This window comes from Melanerpes formicivorus, unplaced genomic scaffold (genome assembly GCF_026170545.1).
Source record: "Melanerpes formicivorus ecotype bairdi unplaced genomic scaffold, bMelFor1.0.p_v2 SCAF_180, whole genome shotgun sequence".
In the NCBI taxonomy this organism is placed as follows: domain Eukaryota; kingdom Metazoa; phylum Chordata; class Aves; order Piciformes; family Picidae; genus Melanerpes; species Melanerpes formicivorus.
This window is the reverse complement of record NW_027142532.1, coordinates 200,309-217,613: the sequence shown is the minus strand read 5'-3', so window position 1 is coordinate 217,613 and position 17,305 is coordinate 200,309. Positions and strand designations below refer to the sequence as shown.

At 52.3% G+C, this 17,305-nt stretch overlaps 1 protein-coding gene across 1 annotated transcript; it reads right to left on the bottom strand.

Moving 5' to 3' along the window:
• Positions 1 to 1,079: 1,079 nt before the first annotated feature.
• Positions 1,080 to 1,667, bottom strand: LOC137457474 (olfactory receptor 14J1-like). The gene has a single exon (XM_068169382.1). It carries the CDS (start codon positions 1,665 to 1,667, stop codon positions 1,080 to 1,082), a length of 588 nt encoding a protein of 195 aa, XP_068025483.1.
• Between the last annotated feature and the right edge of the window lie 15,638 nt (positions 1,668 to 17,305).

Genomic DNA, 17,305 nt, shown 5'->3' with positions numbered 1-17,305 from the left:
GAGGAGAAGCTCAACATGAGCTCTCAGTGTGCACTTGCAGCCCACAAAGCCAATCAGATCCTGGGCTGCATCAGGAGAAGTGTGGCTAGCAGGCCAAGGGAGGTGATCCTCCCCCTCTACTCAGCTCTGGGGAGACCCCACCTGGAGTACTGTGTCCAGTTCTGGAGCCCCTACTACAAGAGGGATACGTACATGCTGGAACGTGTCCAGAGAATGGCCACAAGGATGATCAGAGGGCTGGAGCACCTCTCCTGTGAGGACAGACTGAAGGAGTTGGGGCTGTTCAGTCTGCAGAAAAGGCGGCTCCAAGGTGACCTCATCGTAGCCTTCCAGTATCTGAAGGGGGCCTACAGGAAGGCTGTGGAAGGACTGCTCGGGATCTCAGGTAGTGATAGGACTAGGGGGAATGGAATGAAGTTGGAGGTGGGGAGATTCAGGCTAGATGTGAGGAGGAGGTTCTTCCCCATGAGAGTAGTGAAGCCCTGGAATGGGTTGTCCAGGGAGGTGGTCGAGGCCCCGTCCCTGGAGGTGTTTAAGGCCAGGCTGGATGAGGCTCTGGCCAGGCTGATCTAGTGTGGGGTGTCCCTGCCCATGGCAGGGGGGTTGGAACTAGATGATCCTTGTGGTTCCTTCCAACCCTGACTGATACTATGATACTATGACTGGTATACAGCAGAACAATGACCAAGCTGCCACAGCACTCAGGCCTTGCACTGACCCAGGAGAGGCTGGAAATGGAAAGAGAACAGCCCTGGAAGTCCAGGTGCTGGTGCTCCCTGGCTGTGCTGCTGTGCTGGGACTCTTTCCTCCCCCAAATCTGCACAGTACCTGGCTGAAAAGCCCTGGAGAAGTCCTGGAGAAGGATCTCAGGAAGCAAAATATTAATGAAAGGTTCTTTATTTTTTTAACAAATCAAACAAAGAGCAGAGGTCCTGCTGAACAAACTCTTGGTCAGTAAAGCAGAGATTGTGTTAGAAAAGGGATGACAGTTTGATAAAGAGTAAAACACCACCACTAATAATTACAGAAGTCGTGCTGGGCCTGCACTGAGGGACATCAGAACTGCTCTGCAGTAGAGTTTATTGCTTCTGAAACCATCCAGTGATCAGTCTGCTCAGGGCAGCCTTGAGCTCCTGGTTCCTCAGGCTGTAGATGAGAGGGTTCACTGCTGGAGGCACCACTGAGTACAGAACTGACAGCAACAGATTGAGGGATGGGGAAGAGACAGAGGGAGGCTTCAGGTAGGCAAAGAAGCCAGTGCTGAGAAACAGGGAGACCACAGCCAGGTGAGGGAGGCAGGTGGCAAAGGCTTTGTGGCATCCCTGCTGAGAGGGCATCCTCAGCACTGTCCTGAAGATCTCCACATAGGACACCACAATCAACACAAAACAGACAGATGAAAAAGAGGCAGTAACCAAAAGAAGCCAAAGTTCCCGGAGGTAGGATGTGGAGCAGGAGAGCTTGAGGATCTGGGGGATTTCACAGAAGAACTGGTCCAGAGCATTGCCCTGGCAGAGGGGCAGAGAAAATGTATTGACTGTGTGCAGCAGAGCATGGAGAAAGCCACAGGCCCAGACAGCTGCTGCCAGGTGGACACAAACTCTGCTGCCCAGGAGGGTCTCATAGTGCAGGGGTCTGCAGATGGAAACGTAGCGATCGTAGCACATGATGGTGAGGAGAAAATACTCAGTGTCCATCAAGAATAATACAAAAAAGACCTGAGCAGCACATCCCAAGTATCAGATGTCCCTGGTGTTCCATAGGGAATTTGCCATGGATTTGGGCACAGTGGTGGAGATGGCATCCACGTCAAGCACAGCAAGGTTGAGGAGGAAGAAGTACATGGGGGTGTGGAGGTGGTGGTCCCAGGGTATGGTGGTGATGATGAGGCCATTGCCCATCAGGGCAGCCAGGTAGATGGCCAGGAAGAGGCAGAAGTGCAGGAGCTGCAGCTGCCTTTTGGCTGTGAATGGCAGGAGGAGAAAGTGGGTGATGGAGCTGCTGTTGGACATTCCCTGCCTCTGTCCATGAGGCACTGTCAGAAGAGAAGGAGATAGTGACAAGTCAGAAGAGAAGTCTCTCAGATCAACCAAAACCACTCCCCACAGACCCTCCCCTGTCACACAGACACCTGCTACTTCTTCTCAGGGACCTTCCTTCAGCTCCAAGGCTGGAGCACTGCTTGGTCCTGGATAAGCGTAAAAGGCAAGAGTGGGAGAGCTCCCCATGGAGTATAACTCACCCTGGTCTGCACCTCAGCTGGAGGGTGACCATGCTCCCATGTCACCCTGAGAAGCCACCAGACACTGCTGAGAGCAGAGGGATCCACCACACACTACTCAGTGTCTCAGGGTCTCAGCATCCCACTTCTAGTCCAGGAGACACTTGGCTCAGTGTCCCCTGGAAGGCAGCACAGCCTGGATGGACACTTCAAGGACACAGCCAAGGTATGACCATGGCAGCTCCTGAAGTCAGCTCATTCCCAGCCTCACAGCCTGCACTGCCCAGAGCTTCACAGGCTGCAGGACAGCTGGGACACCTCATTGCTGTGGCTCCACCTGCACAGAAGATCTCACAGTGTCTGTGCCTGACTGCAGCTGAAGCTTCCATGCCCAGAGAACCATCAGCAGCACAAAGAGCATCTGAGACAGACAAGGAGAGGGACAGACAGACACTCAGGTATGCCTTCAGGTGAGGAGTGTAGGCACTTGGTGAGGTTCCCAGTAAAGCTCTGTGTGATGGTTTAAGAGGCTCAGTCCTTGTTCTAAAGGCACAGCTGAGTTTTCCTCCTCACCAGCCAGGCCAGAGAGAGTGGAAGAAAAGATTCAGGATAGCAGAGACTGGGTCAGGAATCCCTGGCCTGAACAAAGTCTTGAAAAGTCCCCCTGAAAATGTTCTGGAAATGAGCTGAAGCTGAGAGCAACCCTCACCCACACAGCAGCCTCTCCACAGCAAAAGGAACCTGCCTTGCTCTGCCCTGCCTTGCCCTGCCCAGGGTAACTCATTCCAACCACAGTTTCTCCCCAAAGCTGCATGAAGAGCTCCCTGGGCTGCTTGAGACCTGAGCCTGGCAGGCAGCAGAGTCCCTGCCCCAGCTTTAGGAGATGCCTCCAGGAACTGCAGCTGCACTGCCCTGCAACCACAGACTCACCCTGTCAGCAAAGGCAGTGACTTCTCCCCCAGTGAGCTCTCAGCATCCTCCCAGTCCTGGCCACCTTGAAGCTCTCTCTGCCTTTCTCATTTCCCCGATATGCCCTCAGCCCTGCTGTGCTGTGCAGAGGAGCTGCTCCTGGACAGAGCTCCATCATGCCAAAGAGCCTGGCCCAGCTCAGAAGCAGCAGACCAGCCCAAGGCATTTAAAGGAGCCCTCTGGTGGCTTTGGTGCCGAGTCCATAAACCTCAGAGACTGAGAAGCTGATGAAACCTCTGCAGAAGTGAAAGTCAGTTTCAAACTCTGAAGTTTGTTCTACTGTTAATGGGTCCCAGTGAAGCATACTGGGAAAGGGTCCCCAGGGTCTGGTCAGAGCAGAAGGAGACAGTGGATGCAAGGGAAGCATCACTGGAGGCACTGAAGCATCTCCAGGTTGTGGTGAGAGCAGAGAACTCAGGCAGTGCTGACAGGTCAGGACAAGCAGCTCAAGGTGGCTCTGCTGCTGAGGAAACTTGGAGGGGTTTAATTGATCCAAAGGGCCAAGCCCTGACCCCCAGCCCCTGGCAAGGCAGATCCTGTCCCTCACCTGTGGGTCAAATCTCTGATTCACCCTGTGAAATCATTTTCATCAGATGCTTTGTGCAATTAAAACCTCTCCAATTATCTACAGAAACCTTGGCAATAATAAGAGCTTCAGCAGTATTTAATGAGCCCCATGGAGTATTTGGGGCTGATTACATCATCCTTAGGTACTGCCAGGAGACTCTGCCAAGCTACTGCCAAGAAGCCTCTCAAGAAGTCCAAGTCAGAAGAAAACTCCAAAGTACCTTGAAGCACTGATTGGCCTCACTGAGGCTTGTTACTGCCAAAGGCTCCCCAGGGACTCGTTAGAGCAGCTTGTTAGAGGCCAGGATTGCAGGGAGACAAAGGCAAAGTACAGGGGAGAAAAACTTGCCTTTGATCTAGGAAGCAGAAAGGCCAAGCCCTGACCATTGCCCTTGCAGTAGAAGAACCTCAAAGCTTCAAAGCCAAGTTTCTCCTCACAGGCCTTGGTGGCAGAGGCAAGTGCCAGAGCCAAGGGCACAAAGACCTTGGTCCTGTTGGGCCTCTCAGCCTTGCCAGAGCCCTTGGCCATTCCTACTGCAGCCTCTCCTACACTGTCCCATGCCTGCTTCTCTTTCCCTTCAGGCTGCTGACACCAATCTTGCTTCCCCTCCCAGCTCCCTCTCTGACATTTCCACCCCTTCCCTGAGCTGTCTCAGCTCTTCCTGCCATTTCCTGACACTTCTGGATGGCCTCATGCATAGCAGCTCTGCCCTTTGTGGGACATTTCTTTGGCTTCATCTCTACTCTGAACCTTCCAAGCTGCACTTTGTGGAGGTTTTGGTCTCTTCCCACTCTCCAGAAGAGCTCCATCCTCTCTGAAACCACCCTTCAGCCATATGCACACTGCTAGGGCAATGCCTGAGCCTCTTTTCAGCTGGCTGAAGCATCCCAGGTCCCTTAGCCTCTCCACAGATATGTCAATCCCCATCCTGTCAGATCTTGTCTGCAGCCTCCTCAGTTCCTCCTTTCTCCATCAGACTTCAGAACCTGACACCCAGACACCAAGCATCCAGATGTGGCCACAGCAGTGCTGAGTCAGTAGAGGACAACTTCTGTGTCTGGGTGGCCACACTCCTCCTGCCACAGCCCAGCTGCAATTGGCCTTCTTGATCGTGTGCAGGGTTTGCTTCATCCCAGGGCATTGGGAATGGTTCCTCCCAGACCCTGTAGTGCCTTTGTGACTGGGCTTGTGTCTGGTTTGGCCCTGGCTTGGGTTTAATGCCCACCAAAGCCACTGTATCACTGTCCTTCTTAGATGGACAGGGGAGAAGGGAAAGATAACAAAAGGCAGTGTAAGATAGAAGGAATTTAACACTAAGGACAGGCACAAGCAATAGATCACACAGGGTGAAGCAGAAAGAGAAGTGAATCTCTACTGCCCAGCATCACATGGGGGTTGGTCTCTCTGAGCTGACCACACATGCCATGGAGCACTCCTTGTGCCACTTCTGGGCAGCTGGCCTGGCTGTGTCCTCTCCCAAGATCTTGTTCCCTCCCCCTTCAGCATACCCTTGAGGCAGGGAAATTTTGGAAAAGCACAGCCTGAGTGCTCAGCTGAGCAGCAGCCAAAATACTGTTGTGTTACCAACACCCAGCCACAGCCCTGCAAAGCACAGCACTAGCAGGATGCTCAGAGGAGAATTAACTCCAGCTCAGCCCAAACGCAGTACAATCCCCACCCCTTATTCCTACTTCAAAACCCCAGTGGCTTACCTCAGGTTTCACCTGATGTCTTCTGCTAGAGACTCCAAGTGCTTCATGCTCCCCAGCTGCAATTCAAAGGACATTTTGCACCAGTGGTCCTGTTTGGATAGGCCCAAGTGCTCCTGCACAGCTCTCTCTTGCTTGAACTGTTCAAAGCCTTCTTGTTGCTCACTGCCCAACTCAAAATGATTATTCTTTCAGGTCACTCAATAGAGAGGGCTCACGAGTTGACTGTATGTGGTGGGTTGAAATTCCATCCCCCAACATTAACTTTGACAGACCAACTTAGAAGCAAAATGGAAGCTGTATTTACAAGCAATGGAATGCAATGAGTGTGTGCAAAATATACAGGAGTTACAATATTATACAAATATTTACAATTAGCAAACAACACAGAGACCCCCTGGTCAGAGACCTGATCCACTGCCCCACACCCCCTTTCCCACAAGAGAGAAAGGAGCAGAGAGAAAAGCAATGGTTTAGACTTAACTAAACAACGCAGCCAAGCCAAGGTCAGCCAGAAGCCGATTAGTCTCTGCTGAGCAAAGCAAGCAGAGAGATCAGAAAAGAGCAAGAATTGTTTAGGTGCAGCCTGGTTCATGGCAGATATTTCTCCAATGAATTTGTTTAGAATCATCTTTAGTTTTCCTTTTGGCACCCCAGAGTGATTTATCTCTATTTTTCCACTTTCCTCCTCAAAATCTGTATCTGAATTTTAAAGGCATAGCCTAAAACCACCACAGCAGGTCCAGTTCAGTCTGATTTGTTACCAGTAGCACAGGGAGATAGAGTTCCTGTTGTGTGTGAAAAGAACCTACTGGGGACAACTCTCCGTGTTCCCTGGCTGCAGTGTAGAGGATATTTTGCACCACTGGTGCCATTCAGATAGGCCCAAGTGCCACTGCACAGCTCCCTCCTCTTTGATCTGCTCAAAGCCTTGTTGCTCACTGCTCCACTCACAATGATTCTGCTTTCAGGTTACTCGATAGAGAGGGCTCACAAGCTGACTGCAGCCTGGGACATGCACTCTGCAGAGCCCCACGAGGCCTAGGACAGACTGTGTCTCCTTTTTGTTGGATGGTGGAAACATGGTTGCTATCCAGTTGACCATGTCCATAGGTACATGACAGCATCCAGCCTGCCATTTTCTTGCCAAGAACGGAATTTCCTCTGCAGGTCCTTTGACCTTGCTTTTCTTTATGGCAAATTCAGCCTTCAGGAGCATCTGAATTATTTTTTTTCTCCCTTCTCCAACACTTCTTCTGCCCTGTGGCCCCACACACTGATGTCATGGATGCACTGTAGCTGTGCAGCAGCATCAGCCTTCCTAGTGCAGTCTGGATTAGTCCATGACAAATGGAGTTGTGCTTCCGCCCGTGGGGCAGTCGATTCCATGTGTATTGCACACCCCTCCAGGTGACAGCAAACTGTGGCCTGCAGTCTGCTGCCAACAGAATTGAGAAGGCAGCATTGGCAATGTTGATCCCCTTCCCAGTCCCAACTGCACCCAGCACATCACAAAGTGGGTATCCTGATCCCAGGGCAGCTGTGGCCTGATCCTCATACAAATGGGATCCCATTGCCATCTCCCAGCACAAGTCTGAGTCTCATCCCAGTACAAAGTGCATCTCCTGAAACCCTGATTCCATCCCAGCACAGACCAGGACCCATCCCTGCAAACTGATCCCCTGATGCCATCCCAGTTCAGACTGGACCTCCCTCCAGGTACAATCTGAACCTCTCAGCTCTCCCAGTACAGACTGGGTCTGCTGTGGTGAAGGCACATTATGCCCAGATACTGAAACTTGTCCCAGCACATGGACAAGTTCCCCCTCCTTTCATGAGGGGTCCAAAAAGGCCCAGGTGGCACAGACCCCTGCACACACCCATGGCATGGGATGCTGGTGCTGATACCAAGCATGGCATAATTCCAGCTTCACACCTCCCATAGGCTGCAGCTGGTTGTTTATGAGAGTGCCCATTGGCCACATCCAGCCTCCAGAAACCTATCAGTATTACCCCAGCTTGTAAATACGTTGCTCTCTTTCACTTGGTTCTCTCTCCTTGCTTGAGACTGAGCTTGTGCCATAGCCTTTGCTACTAAGCCTGCAGCCAGGCAGGTCCATTGAGCCTCAGCCCTGAGAGGATCTCCAGAGGAGAGACCAACACTGAGAGCCTGAGAAGCTACAGTGTTGCATTGTCAACCTCGCTGGTTGGAAGAGCCTGACGTGCCTTCAAGAGGACTGGACGCCCGAGGGTAAGATCTGCCCAGTTGCTGGGGAAGGGACTTAGCTGAGTCTGGCAGTGCAAACATCTGCCTCAGGCTTAAGGAGCAGACATGAACCACCAAGAGTCTGTGCCCACTCACACAGAGCAGGAGCAGCGCTTAACTATATGCCTGCATGATTCTGCCACTGTGGGAGAGAAGAGGAGTTGTTGCTTCCACTGCTCCGTGTCCTGTGACCCCCAGGGGAATCCAGAGCACCGTTCATGCCCTGTGCTCCAAAGCCAGGACCGCTCTGATAGGGTCCTGCCTGCTCCTTCAAGCCAAACAAAGGGGAAGTTGCCACTTCATGCAGCTGTGCCTCTTCCCTGGGGCTGCCCTCACCGGCCCCAAAGGTCATTGCCATGAGGGCCAACCCTGTCCCAGGACCAGCCCTACCAGCCCAACCAGGCCGACCCCACAGGACCACTCCCTGCTGTCCAGAGGGAGCTGCCTATGTCACAGAATCATAGAATCGCATAGAATGTTGTGGTGCTGCCCTGCAGCTCTGTGCTGAGGGCTGTGCACTGAGCAAGGAGCTGAGTCTGCACTTCACAGTATCACCAAGGTTTGAAGAGACCTCAAAGATCATTGAGTCCAACCTGTCACCACAGACCTCGTGACTACTAAACCAAGTGCCACATCCAATCCCCTCTTGAACACCTCCAGGAACGGTGACTCCACCACCTCCCTTGGTAGCACATTCCAATGGCTAACAACTCTCTCTGTGAAGAACTTTCTCCTCACCTCAAGCCTTAACTTCCCCTGGTGCAGCTTAAGACTGTGTCCTCTTGTTCTGCTGCTGGTTGAGACCAACCCCCTCCTGGCTTCAATCACCTTTCAGGTAGTTGTAGAGAGCAATGAGGTCTTACCTGAGCCTCCTCTTTTCCAGGCTAAACAATCCTAGCTTCCTCAGTCTCTCCTTGTAGGGCTTGTGCTCGAGGCCTCTCCCCAGCCTCATTGCCCTTCTGTGGACATGTCCAAGACTCTTGATGTCCCTCTTAAACTGAGGGGCCCAGAACTGGACACAGTACTCAAGGTGTGGCCTAACCAGTGCTGAGTACAGGGGCAGAATGACTTCCCTGCTCCTGCTGGCCACACTATTCTTGATGCAGGCCAGAATGCCATTGGCCTTCTTGGCCTCAGTTCAAAGCACTTGTGTCTAGCAGCACTTTTCTAGTTTCAGACTCTAATGCATTGTAATACCTCTGTCTACAGTTAAGCAGGGCTAACCCTGTCCCAGGACCAGCCCTACCAGCCCTGCCAGGCCGACCCCACAGGACCACTCTCTGCCATCCAGAGAGAGTCGCCTGAGTCACAGTATCACTTAGGTTGGAAAGGACCTCGAGGATCATCGAGTCCAACCTGACACCGCAGACCCCATGACTAGACCATGGCACCAAGTGCCATGTCCAATCTCCCCTTGAACGTCTCCAGGGTCGATGACTCAACCACCTCCCTGGGCAACCCATTCCAATGCCGAATGACTCGCTCGGTGAAGAACTTCCTCCTCACCTCGAGTCTGAACCTCCCCTGGTGCAGCTTGAGACTGTGTCCCCTTGTTCTGGTGCTGGTTGCCTGGGAGAAGAGGCCAACTCCCTCCTGGCTACAACCACCCTTCAGGTAGTTGTAGAGGGCAATAAGGTCACCCCTGAGCCTCCTCTTCTCCAGGCTAAACAATCCCAGCTCCCTCAGCCTCTCCTCATAGGGCTTGTGTTCAAGGCCTCTCACCAGCCTTGTTGCCCTTCTCTGGACACGCTCAAGTGTCTCAATGTCCTTCTTAAACTGAGGAGCCCAGAACTGGACACAGTACTCAAGGTGCGGCCTAACCAGAGCAGAGTACAGGGGCACTATGACCTCCCTGCTCCTGCTGGCCACACTATGCCTAATGCAGGCCAGAATGCTATTGGCCCTCCTGGCCACCTGAGCACACTGCTGGCTCATATTCAGGTGGCTGTCGATCAGCACACCCAGGTCCCTCTCTGTCTGGGAGCTCTCCAGCCACTCCGACCCCAGCCTATAGCTCTGCATGGGATTGCCATAGCCAAAGTGCAGCACTCGGCACTTGGACTTGTTGAAAGCCATCCCATTGGACTCTGCCCATCTGTCCAGTCGGTCGAGGTCCCTCTGCAGAGCCTTTCTACCCTCTAATTGACTAACATCTGCCCCTAACTTTGTGTCATCTGCAAACTTGCTGATGACTGACTCTACCCCTTCATCCAGATCATCAACGAATATGTTGAAGAGGACAGGGCCCAGCACTGATCCCTGGGGGACACCACTGGTGACTGGCCTCCAGCTGGATGCGGCACCGTTCACGACCACTCTCTGGGCCCGGCCCTCCAGCCAGTTCCTAACCCAGCACAGAGTGTAGTGGTCCAATCCACAGGCTGACAGCTTAGTCAGCAGTTTGCTGTGGGGGACGGTGTCAAAGGCCTTGCTGAAGTCTAGGTAGACCACATCCACAGGCCTCCCCACATCCACCAGGCGGGTCACCTGATCATAGAAAGAGATCAGGTTGGAGAGGCAGGATCTGCCCTTCCTGAATCCATGTTGGCTGGACCTGAGCCCTTGGCCATCCTTCAGGTGCGCAGTTATTGCTGCCAGGATAATCTGCTCCATCACTTTCCCTGGCACTGAGGTCAGGCTGACTGGCCTGTAGTTTCCAGGTTCCTCCATCCGACCCTTCTTGTGGATGGGGACCATGTTGGCCAGTTTCCAGTCATCTGGGACCTCACCAGTGAGCCAGGACTGGAGGAAAATGATGGAGAGTGGCCTAGCTAGCACATCCGCCAGCTCTCTCAGCACCCTAGGATGGATCCCATCTGGTCCCATGGACTTGTGGATATCCAAGTGGCTCAGCAGGTCCCGAACTAACTCCTCATGGATTTCCAGGGTATTACTCTGCTCCCCGACCCCAACGCCCAGCTCCGGAGACCACTCGTCCTGAACTCCTGCCTTGCTGTTAAACATTGAGGTAAAGAAGGTGTTCAGGACCTCAGCTTTATCCTCATCCTCAGTAACTGTGTTCCCCTCCAGGTCCACTAGGGAGTTCAGGTTCTTCCTGCCCTGTCCTGTGAAGGGAGCCTGCCAACCAGCTAGCCAACGTTCCATCCTCTCTCTGCTGCCCCAGGAGGGAGAAGGTTGCCTCCACTGTCACCATCCAGACCAGCCCAGGAGCCAGCCCCAGTGACAGCAGCCTGCCAGAACCTAACCTTGCTACAAACAAAGGGCACAGTGTATCTTCCACCTGATTCCCACTCACTGACGTTCAGTTCAAAGCACCTGTGTCTAGCAGCACATATCTAGTTTCAGCCTCTGACACATTGTAATACCTCTGTATAGAGTTAAGCAGCTGCCAGCGTCTCGTCGCCTGAGTTATATTAATAGAAATTAATTCTGTAAATATTCTAATTGAGTCCAAATGATCAATACTGAACCACTTCTGGGATGTATTTCATAATCCTGCACTAGGACATGGATATAAAATAGTGATTCATTGGTTAGTGATAATTTTAATAATTAATGCAAAATATTATTTATATAATTCATATTGCATATTCATAAATTAATAACCTCTTCATCACACCAAGACATTTAATCTCTTGTCCTGAACCTTGGCATTTGGAAGGTGGAATGCCTAACCCCCTCTTGGTGGGCTCATAGAATGGGAAGTGTCTCCCTCTCTTCCCACCCAGTTCCCTGCAGTGGGGGAGTCTTCCTGGGGTCTGAATTGAAAATACCACACCTCACAATACAGACTGGGCCCCTCCCATCCTCTCTACTCAGTCCCCTGCTCTAACACAGTGGAGCTCAACCCCTCCTGCACCTCACATCTTACAGCTCATCTCCTTCCCAAACCCACTCCTGACCCTGACTCTGCCCCCATTACTCATCTTGGCCCCAGCCTTTACCCTTGACATTTGTCCTTTGATCTTAACCCCAGGCCTCAACCTAGCCCCAACACAATCCCTGCCCCTCAGAGCTGGGCCTCACCTGAGCACTGCCCAGCACTCTCAGCAGGACATGAATGAAGGACACTCATTCTGTTAGAAATTTTCCCACTCGTTAGAGTAGCTTTCAGCCATAAAGAAAGGAACCATTGAGCTTGGTGGAGCTGGAAAAGGCCACCCAAGGGGGTCACGTTTGGCCTGACAGTGCCAGGGTTGGTGTATTTCTGTATCCCCTGGTGCCCACTGGTTACCAGCATGGGGGTGAATATGCAAGTGAGGTAGAAGCTGCAGCTGAAGCCCTTGCTGCAGCCTGTGCAAGTGAAGGGCTGTCACTGGTGTGGGTGCAGCAGTGCTGGCTGAGGGTGACCATCTGGGTGATGCTCTTGCCTCAGGCAGCTCAGAGGTGCAGCTGCTTCTGAGTGACAGAGATGTAAGGAGACTCTGTGTGACTTCTTGCAATGGAGGCATCTGACCCCTAACTCCTGTGCTGAGTCCCCTGGCTGTAATGCTGATGGGGATGACACCCCCTGCTACCTAACCACCCCCCTCTGGCCATGCAACTGACCCTTGACCACCTAGAGCTCGGGGGGTTGAGCCCCTAAATTCCCAACACAGACAATGACCCTCAAAACCCCACAAGAGGTGACATGTGGTGGAGAGGAGGGTCTGGGGGGATTGAGAGGTGCTCAGGGGTCAGCCAGAGACTGGGGTCTTGCTGCTGTCCCAAAGTTGGGTTCCTTACTCTCTGGGCAGTTCCAGGGGGCAGATTTGCAAACTCTGCTCTTGCCTAGCCCAGAGATTCAGGGCTGATAAAGAGAAGGTATGGGCCCAGTCAGAGAGAAGCAAAGGGCTCAGAGAAGAGGACTGAACTGCAAGGAATAGCTCAGTGTTGACCAGGGTTCTACAGGAGATCAGGCAGGGCTCCTGAAGATAGGAGGTCTTCTGTGGAGACTCAGCTCCTTGCCCAGCAGACAACCAAGAGCACAAATCTGCACAAGTGAGAAGCCTGCAGGCAGCCTCTCCCAGGCCTTGGCTGCTGATTCCTCCTAGTGCCTGAAGGTTCCTCCCATTTGCTGCTCAGAGCTCTGCTGCCTGCAATTCTATTGGCAACTCTACTGCTCTGGTCCCTGGTATCCTCCCTCACCCTGCTCACAGTACCCACCCCACCCACTGAGTGCTCAGCTCTGCCCTGCAAGCATCTCCTGCCACAGGGCTCTGCCCAAGGGTGACTCTGTGCTGTCCACTCCTCAAGAGAAGATGAGAGAAGACCTAAGGAGACAAAGAAGGGGATGTGCACATCCCATTGATACACATGAAGGCTAAAGAGCCTCATTTCAAGGGGTGTTGTTTCCTTCTCTCCCTGATCAAGTCTCTGAGATTATATTTTGGAGGAATTCTGACCCAGCCCCAGAACCAGTGCCTGGGTGAACACTGACTCCAGCTGAAGATACAGATGAGGAGCATGCTGTTAAGGGTGCTGTGTTTTGGATTTGTTACCCAGGCAGTGCTGAGAGCAGACTCTGTCCTCACTGCATGGATCAGCTGGGCAGACACCAGTGGAAACTCTGTGTATGATGTACACCACTTGCCCACTCCTCTCTTCCTCCTCCTTGCAGTAAGGACACTCACCATGGTCCAAGCACAAGCTCCTTGGGACCAGGTACTGCTCAGATCCACTGGAAGTGCTGAAACACCACAGAACAAGGCAGGCTAAGCTCTCGCTTGTTTTCCATGGACATGAAAGGACAGCAAACCTGCCTGGGGCAGGGGCAGCTCTCCTCAGGTGGCTCAACTGCAATCCATGACAGAAGAGAAAATGCAGACTGGATGCAGGGAATCAATGGATCTACTCACCAGGAACCAAATGAAATGAGATTTTACCAACCCAGAGCACAAAGATTGTAACACAACAGCCCAACCAAATTCAGGTTGTTGGTGTAACTTCACCCTGACCAAACCCATAAATAGGTTTTGTATTTGGGATTCCATGGACAGTCCTAAAAACAATCCCCATGCACCCCACAGGACACTGTGCACAGAGACCATGTACATGGATCCTGATATAGGCTGGGCAGGGACTGGCTTGAGAGCAGCCATGAAGAAAAGGCCTTGGGGGTGCTGGTGGATGAGAAGTTCAACAGGCGCCAGCAGTGAGCACTTGCAGCCCAGAGAGACAACCAGAGCCTGGGCTGCAGCCTGTAGATCCATGTTGATCAATGACATAGTTTCCAATTGAATCAATCTATAAGAACCCAAAAAGGGAATGGTAATGAAATGTTCACATGGCCTTCATGTCTGTGTGAGGCCATAGAGGTGATGAGATGTGCAACCAAACCATGTGAGAAAGGATGGGAGGGAAAAAGAACCAAGTGCTGCATCCTTGAAACAGATGGAAAAGGCAAGTGGGGAGAAGAGCCCCTGTTCAAATCAAGATGCAACAGGGAGCTGAGTGGGGATAGGCTGTGGGAAAGGGGAATTGCAACATTCACCTATGCCTGAAGATGGAGCCACAGGCTCTGCAGGTCTGGGCCCCTTGGCTCCCCTTGCAGCCCTGGTCCTGCTCTCAACTGCTCTGTTAGTTTGTATCTCAGCTCATGGTGCTGGAACCAGCTGGGCCTGCACCACAATATTTGTCACAGGTCTTGAACACCACCACAGCATTCAGTTCAGTTTCTGTCTATGTGATGTCTCTGTAATCATTGGCTGTGATTGGAAATTCTCTGTGCCAATACCTCCTCACCAGGATGTGTCTTTGCTCACATGTTGTATGGTTAGCTACAACCTACACCCATTGGAAAGAATTTCACTGCAACCCAACAACTCCTGCAGCACCCTGATTCCATCAGCCTGCTACAACAACCAAGAGAAGCAGGACAAAAGACTCTGCCCAGAGTCCACCATGACACTGAAGAAATCCATTGAGTGCTAAAAGTAATCAAGAGGAATGAAGAACACTGCTGGTGGGAAGTGCTGTTTGGTTGGTGTCCAGCAGCAGCTGGGACACTGCCCCTGGTGTCACAGCCACTGTGATTTTCCTGCCTGCTCTGCTCTGTGCTTGCTACTCAACATTGGTTTGTAGTTAGAGTTAGGAGGATGGCCAAGCAAGTCACACTGCTGCAGACATTTCCCATCATCAGTGTTTCCTGTGTGCTTTGTGTCACTGAATGGCATTGAAGAAGACTTTGGAGGCCAAGGAACCACCACATTTCCTTCCCATTCTGATTGGATGATGACATTCTCAGTTGAGAGGCAGAGAGACAAGAGGCAACCTCACAGCCACTCTCTGGCTGAGAGAAATATACTCAAGTCACAGAGCAGATTGTGCTGGCACAGTCCCAGTGTCACTGGAAACCTACTCAAGACCTGATGGGATTCCCCCTCCCCCCTTGCCTAGGTCGTGAACTAGCCCAGAGTAAGCCAGGTGTAGATCAGGACAGACAGAAATAGAGCACTGAGAGGTGTCCTTGGTGTGCTGCACCCTCATTCTCTCAGCCTTGCACTGCTCTTCCTATGGCTTGGGTGTTTGTCACCTCCTGCCAGCTCAGTGCATCTGTGCTTGGATCACAGCCAACAGGGAGGTGATAGAAAACTCTGGAGGTCAAAACCTTCAGGGTCTGTGCAAGTGGCAGAAGATCCCAGGATGATTCAGCATCCAAGGTTCACCTGATCAGAGAAACACCTGATGAAAGTCAATGATCTCCACCTCTAAAAACAGTGACCCTAAAGTCAGAGTCTTGGAGCTCTCCTGGGTCACAGCAGCTTTGTCCAGCATCTCCCCCAGTATGACATCTCTCAGGCACAACCTGCACCAAGGGCCAGCACCAAGTCAGACTACTCCAGGTTCAGTTCTCATCCTCTGAGAATGTTGAAGCTTTGTGAGGGTTTGCCCTGAGCTCCAGCAGAAAGGAACTGAACTCCAGGGCAGCCTCTCTGCCAGCTACCTCACCACCTCTCTGTGTCTTTGGACAGACACCTTTGCTGTCACCAGGGTCAAGGTTTCTATCTTGCACTGGACCCAGCCAGCTCTGTCTCTGTGTCTGCGTGCTTTGTGGTTGCATCCAGGCACAGCCATGGAAATAGATTTGAATTCAGGATCCCTTGCAGTCAGTCAGGGTCAGCCTTGTCCTTATCCACTCTGTCATTAGGTGGCTGAAAAAAATAAATAATAAAGGAGCTTTGTGAGGAGCACTTTGAAATCCTGAAGAAAACTGCAAAGACACAAATAGCTCTTAGGACACTTGGGGATCATTGCCTGAGCCTCACACACTGAGAGGAGACTGAAGGAATCTGCTCAAGAAGTCAGAAGCATAACAATACAAATATTAATTGGCCTCACTGAGGGCCATTAGCAACAAAGCCTCCCAAGGGTTGTCAGAGAAGCTCAATGGAGGCTATGATTGAAGGCAGACAAAGGCAAAGTGCAGCTGAACAAACCCTGGCCTTGGTTTATGAAACAGGGAGGCCAAGCTCTGACCCTCAGGCCATGGAAAGGCAGATCCTGAGAGCCTCCAACTAAAACTTCCTCTCAGCAGCCATGGTGGCAGAAGCTGCTGCCAGAAGGAAGAGGATCAAGACCTTGTTCCTGTTGAGCCTTTCAGCCCTGCCAGAGCCCTTGGCCATCCCTCCTGCAGGCTGTGCTACACTGTCCCATGCCTGCAGCTTTTTCCCTTCAGGCTGTTGACATCCATCTGGCTTCCCCATCCAGCTCTCTCCCTGACATTTCCACAACTTCACTCAGGGCTCTCCACTCTTGCTGCCTGTTCCTTGACACACAAAGGATCTCCAGACTCCTTCTGGGTCACCTCTTGCACCACAGCTCTACACTTTGAGTGACATTTCTTTGTCCTGGCCTCCACTCTGAACCTTTAAGTTGCACTTTCTGAAGGCTTCCTTCTGTGTCCACAACCAAGAAAAGCTCCATCACCTGACACCCCCCTTCAAGCAGGTGCACATCACCCCTGAGCCTTCACTTCACCAGGCTAAAGAAGCTCAGCAGCCTCAGGTTCTATATGGAGACTCCAAACTCCATCCAGGCAGATCTCCTAGGGAGGTTCTGCAGTATCTCTCCATTCCTCCAGACTAAGGAACTCCACAGCCAGACACCAACATTGCAGATGTGGTCACAGCAGTGCTGAGTGCATGGGGAAGACAACCTCTGTGTCTGGGTGGCCACACTCCTGCTACCACAGCCCAGCTGCACTTGGCCTTCTACACTCTGCTGAGGCTCTGCTTCATCCCAGGCCAGTGCCCAGGCTTTTCTGCCTGGGCACTGAGCAGAGTCTCCATCTCCAAAGCAACAGCCAAGGCACCTCCCTGCTGCTGTCTCTCAGCATGGCAGGCACAAGGGATGGCACATTCCCCAGCCCAGCCCTGGGCCTGCTGCTGGCCAATGATACAAAGGGATTGGAGTTTGCAGTGACCTCATACTCACCTCCTGACTATGTGCCTCCTCCTGCCCTAGGAGCTTCTCAGCCATCCCTGATGTCCCAATGCTGGCCCAAGGCCTCAGCCTGCATGTGGCCTGGCAGCTCACAGGCACAAGAAACCTTTCCCTGGCCTTCCAAGGCAGGTCCCTGCTGCTGCCTCTCAGCTTCTCCAGCAGCCACAGCCAAGCCCTGTCCCTGCTGC

Bases quoted from the DNA above. Each gene is read 5' to 3' on its own strand.
- LOC137457474 (XM_068169382.1), bottom strand. From the start codon at position 1,667: ATGTGCTACGATCGCTACGTTTCCATCTGCAGACCCCTGCACTATGAG.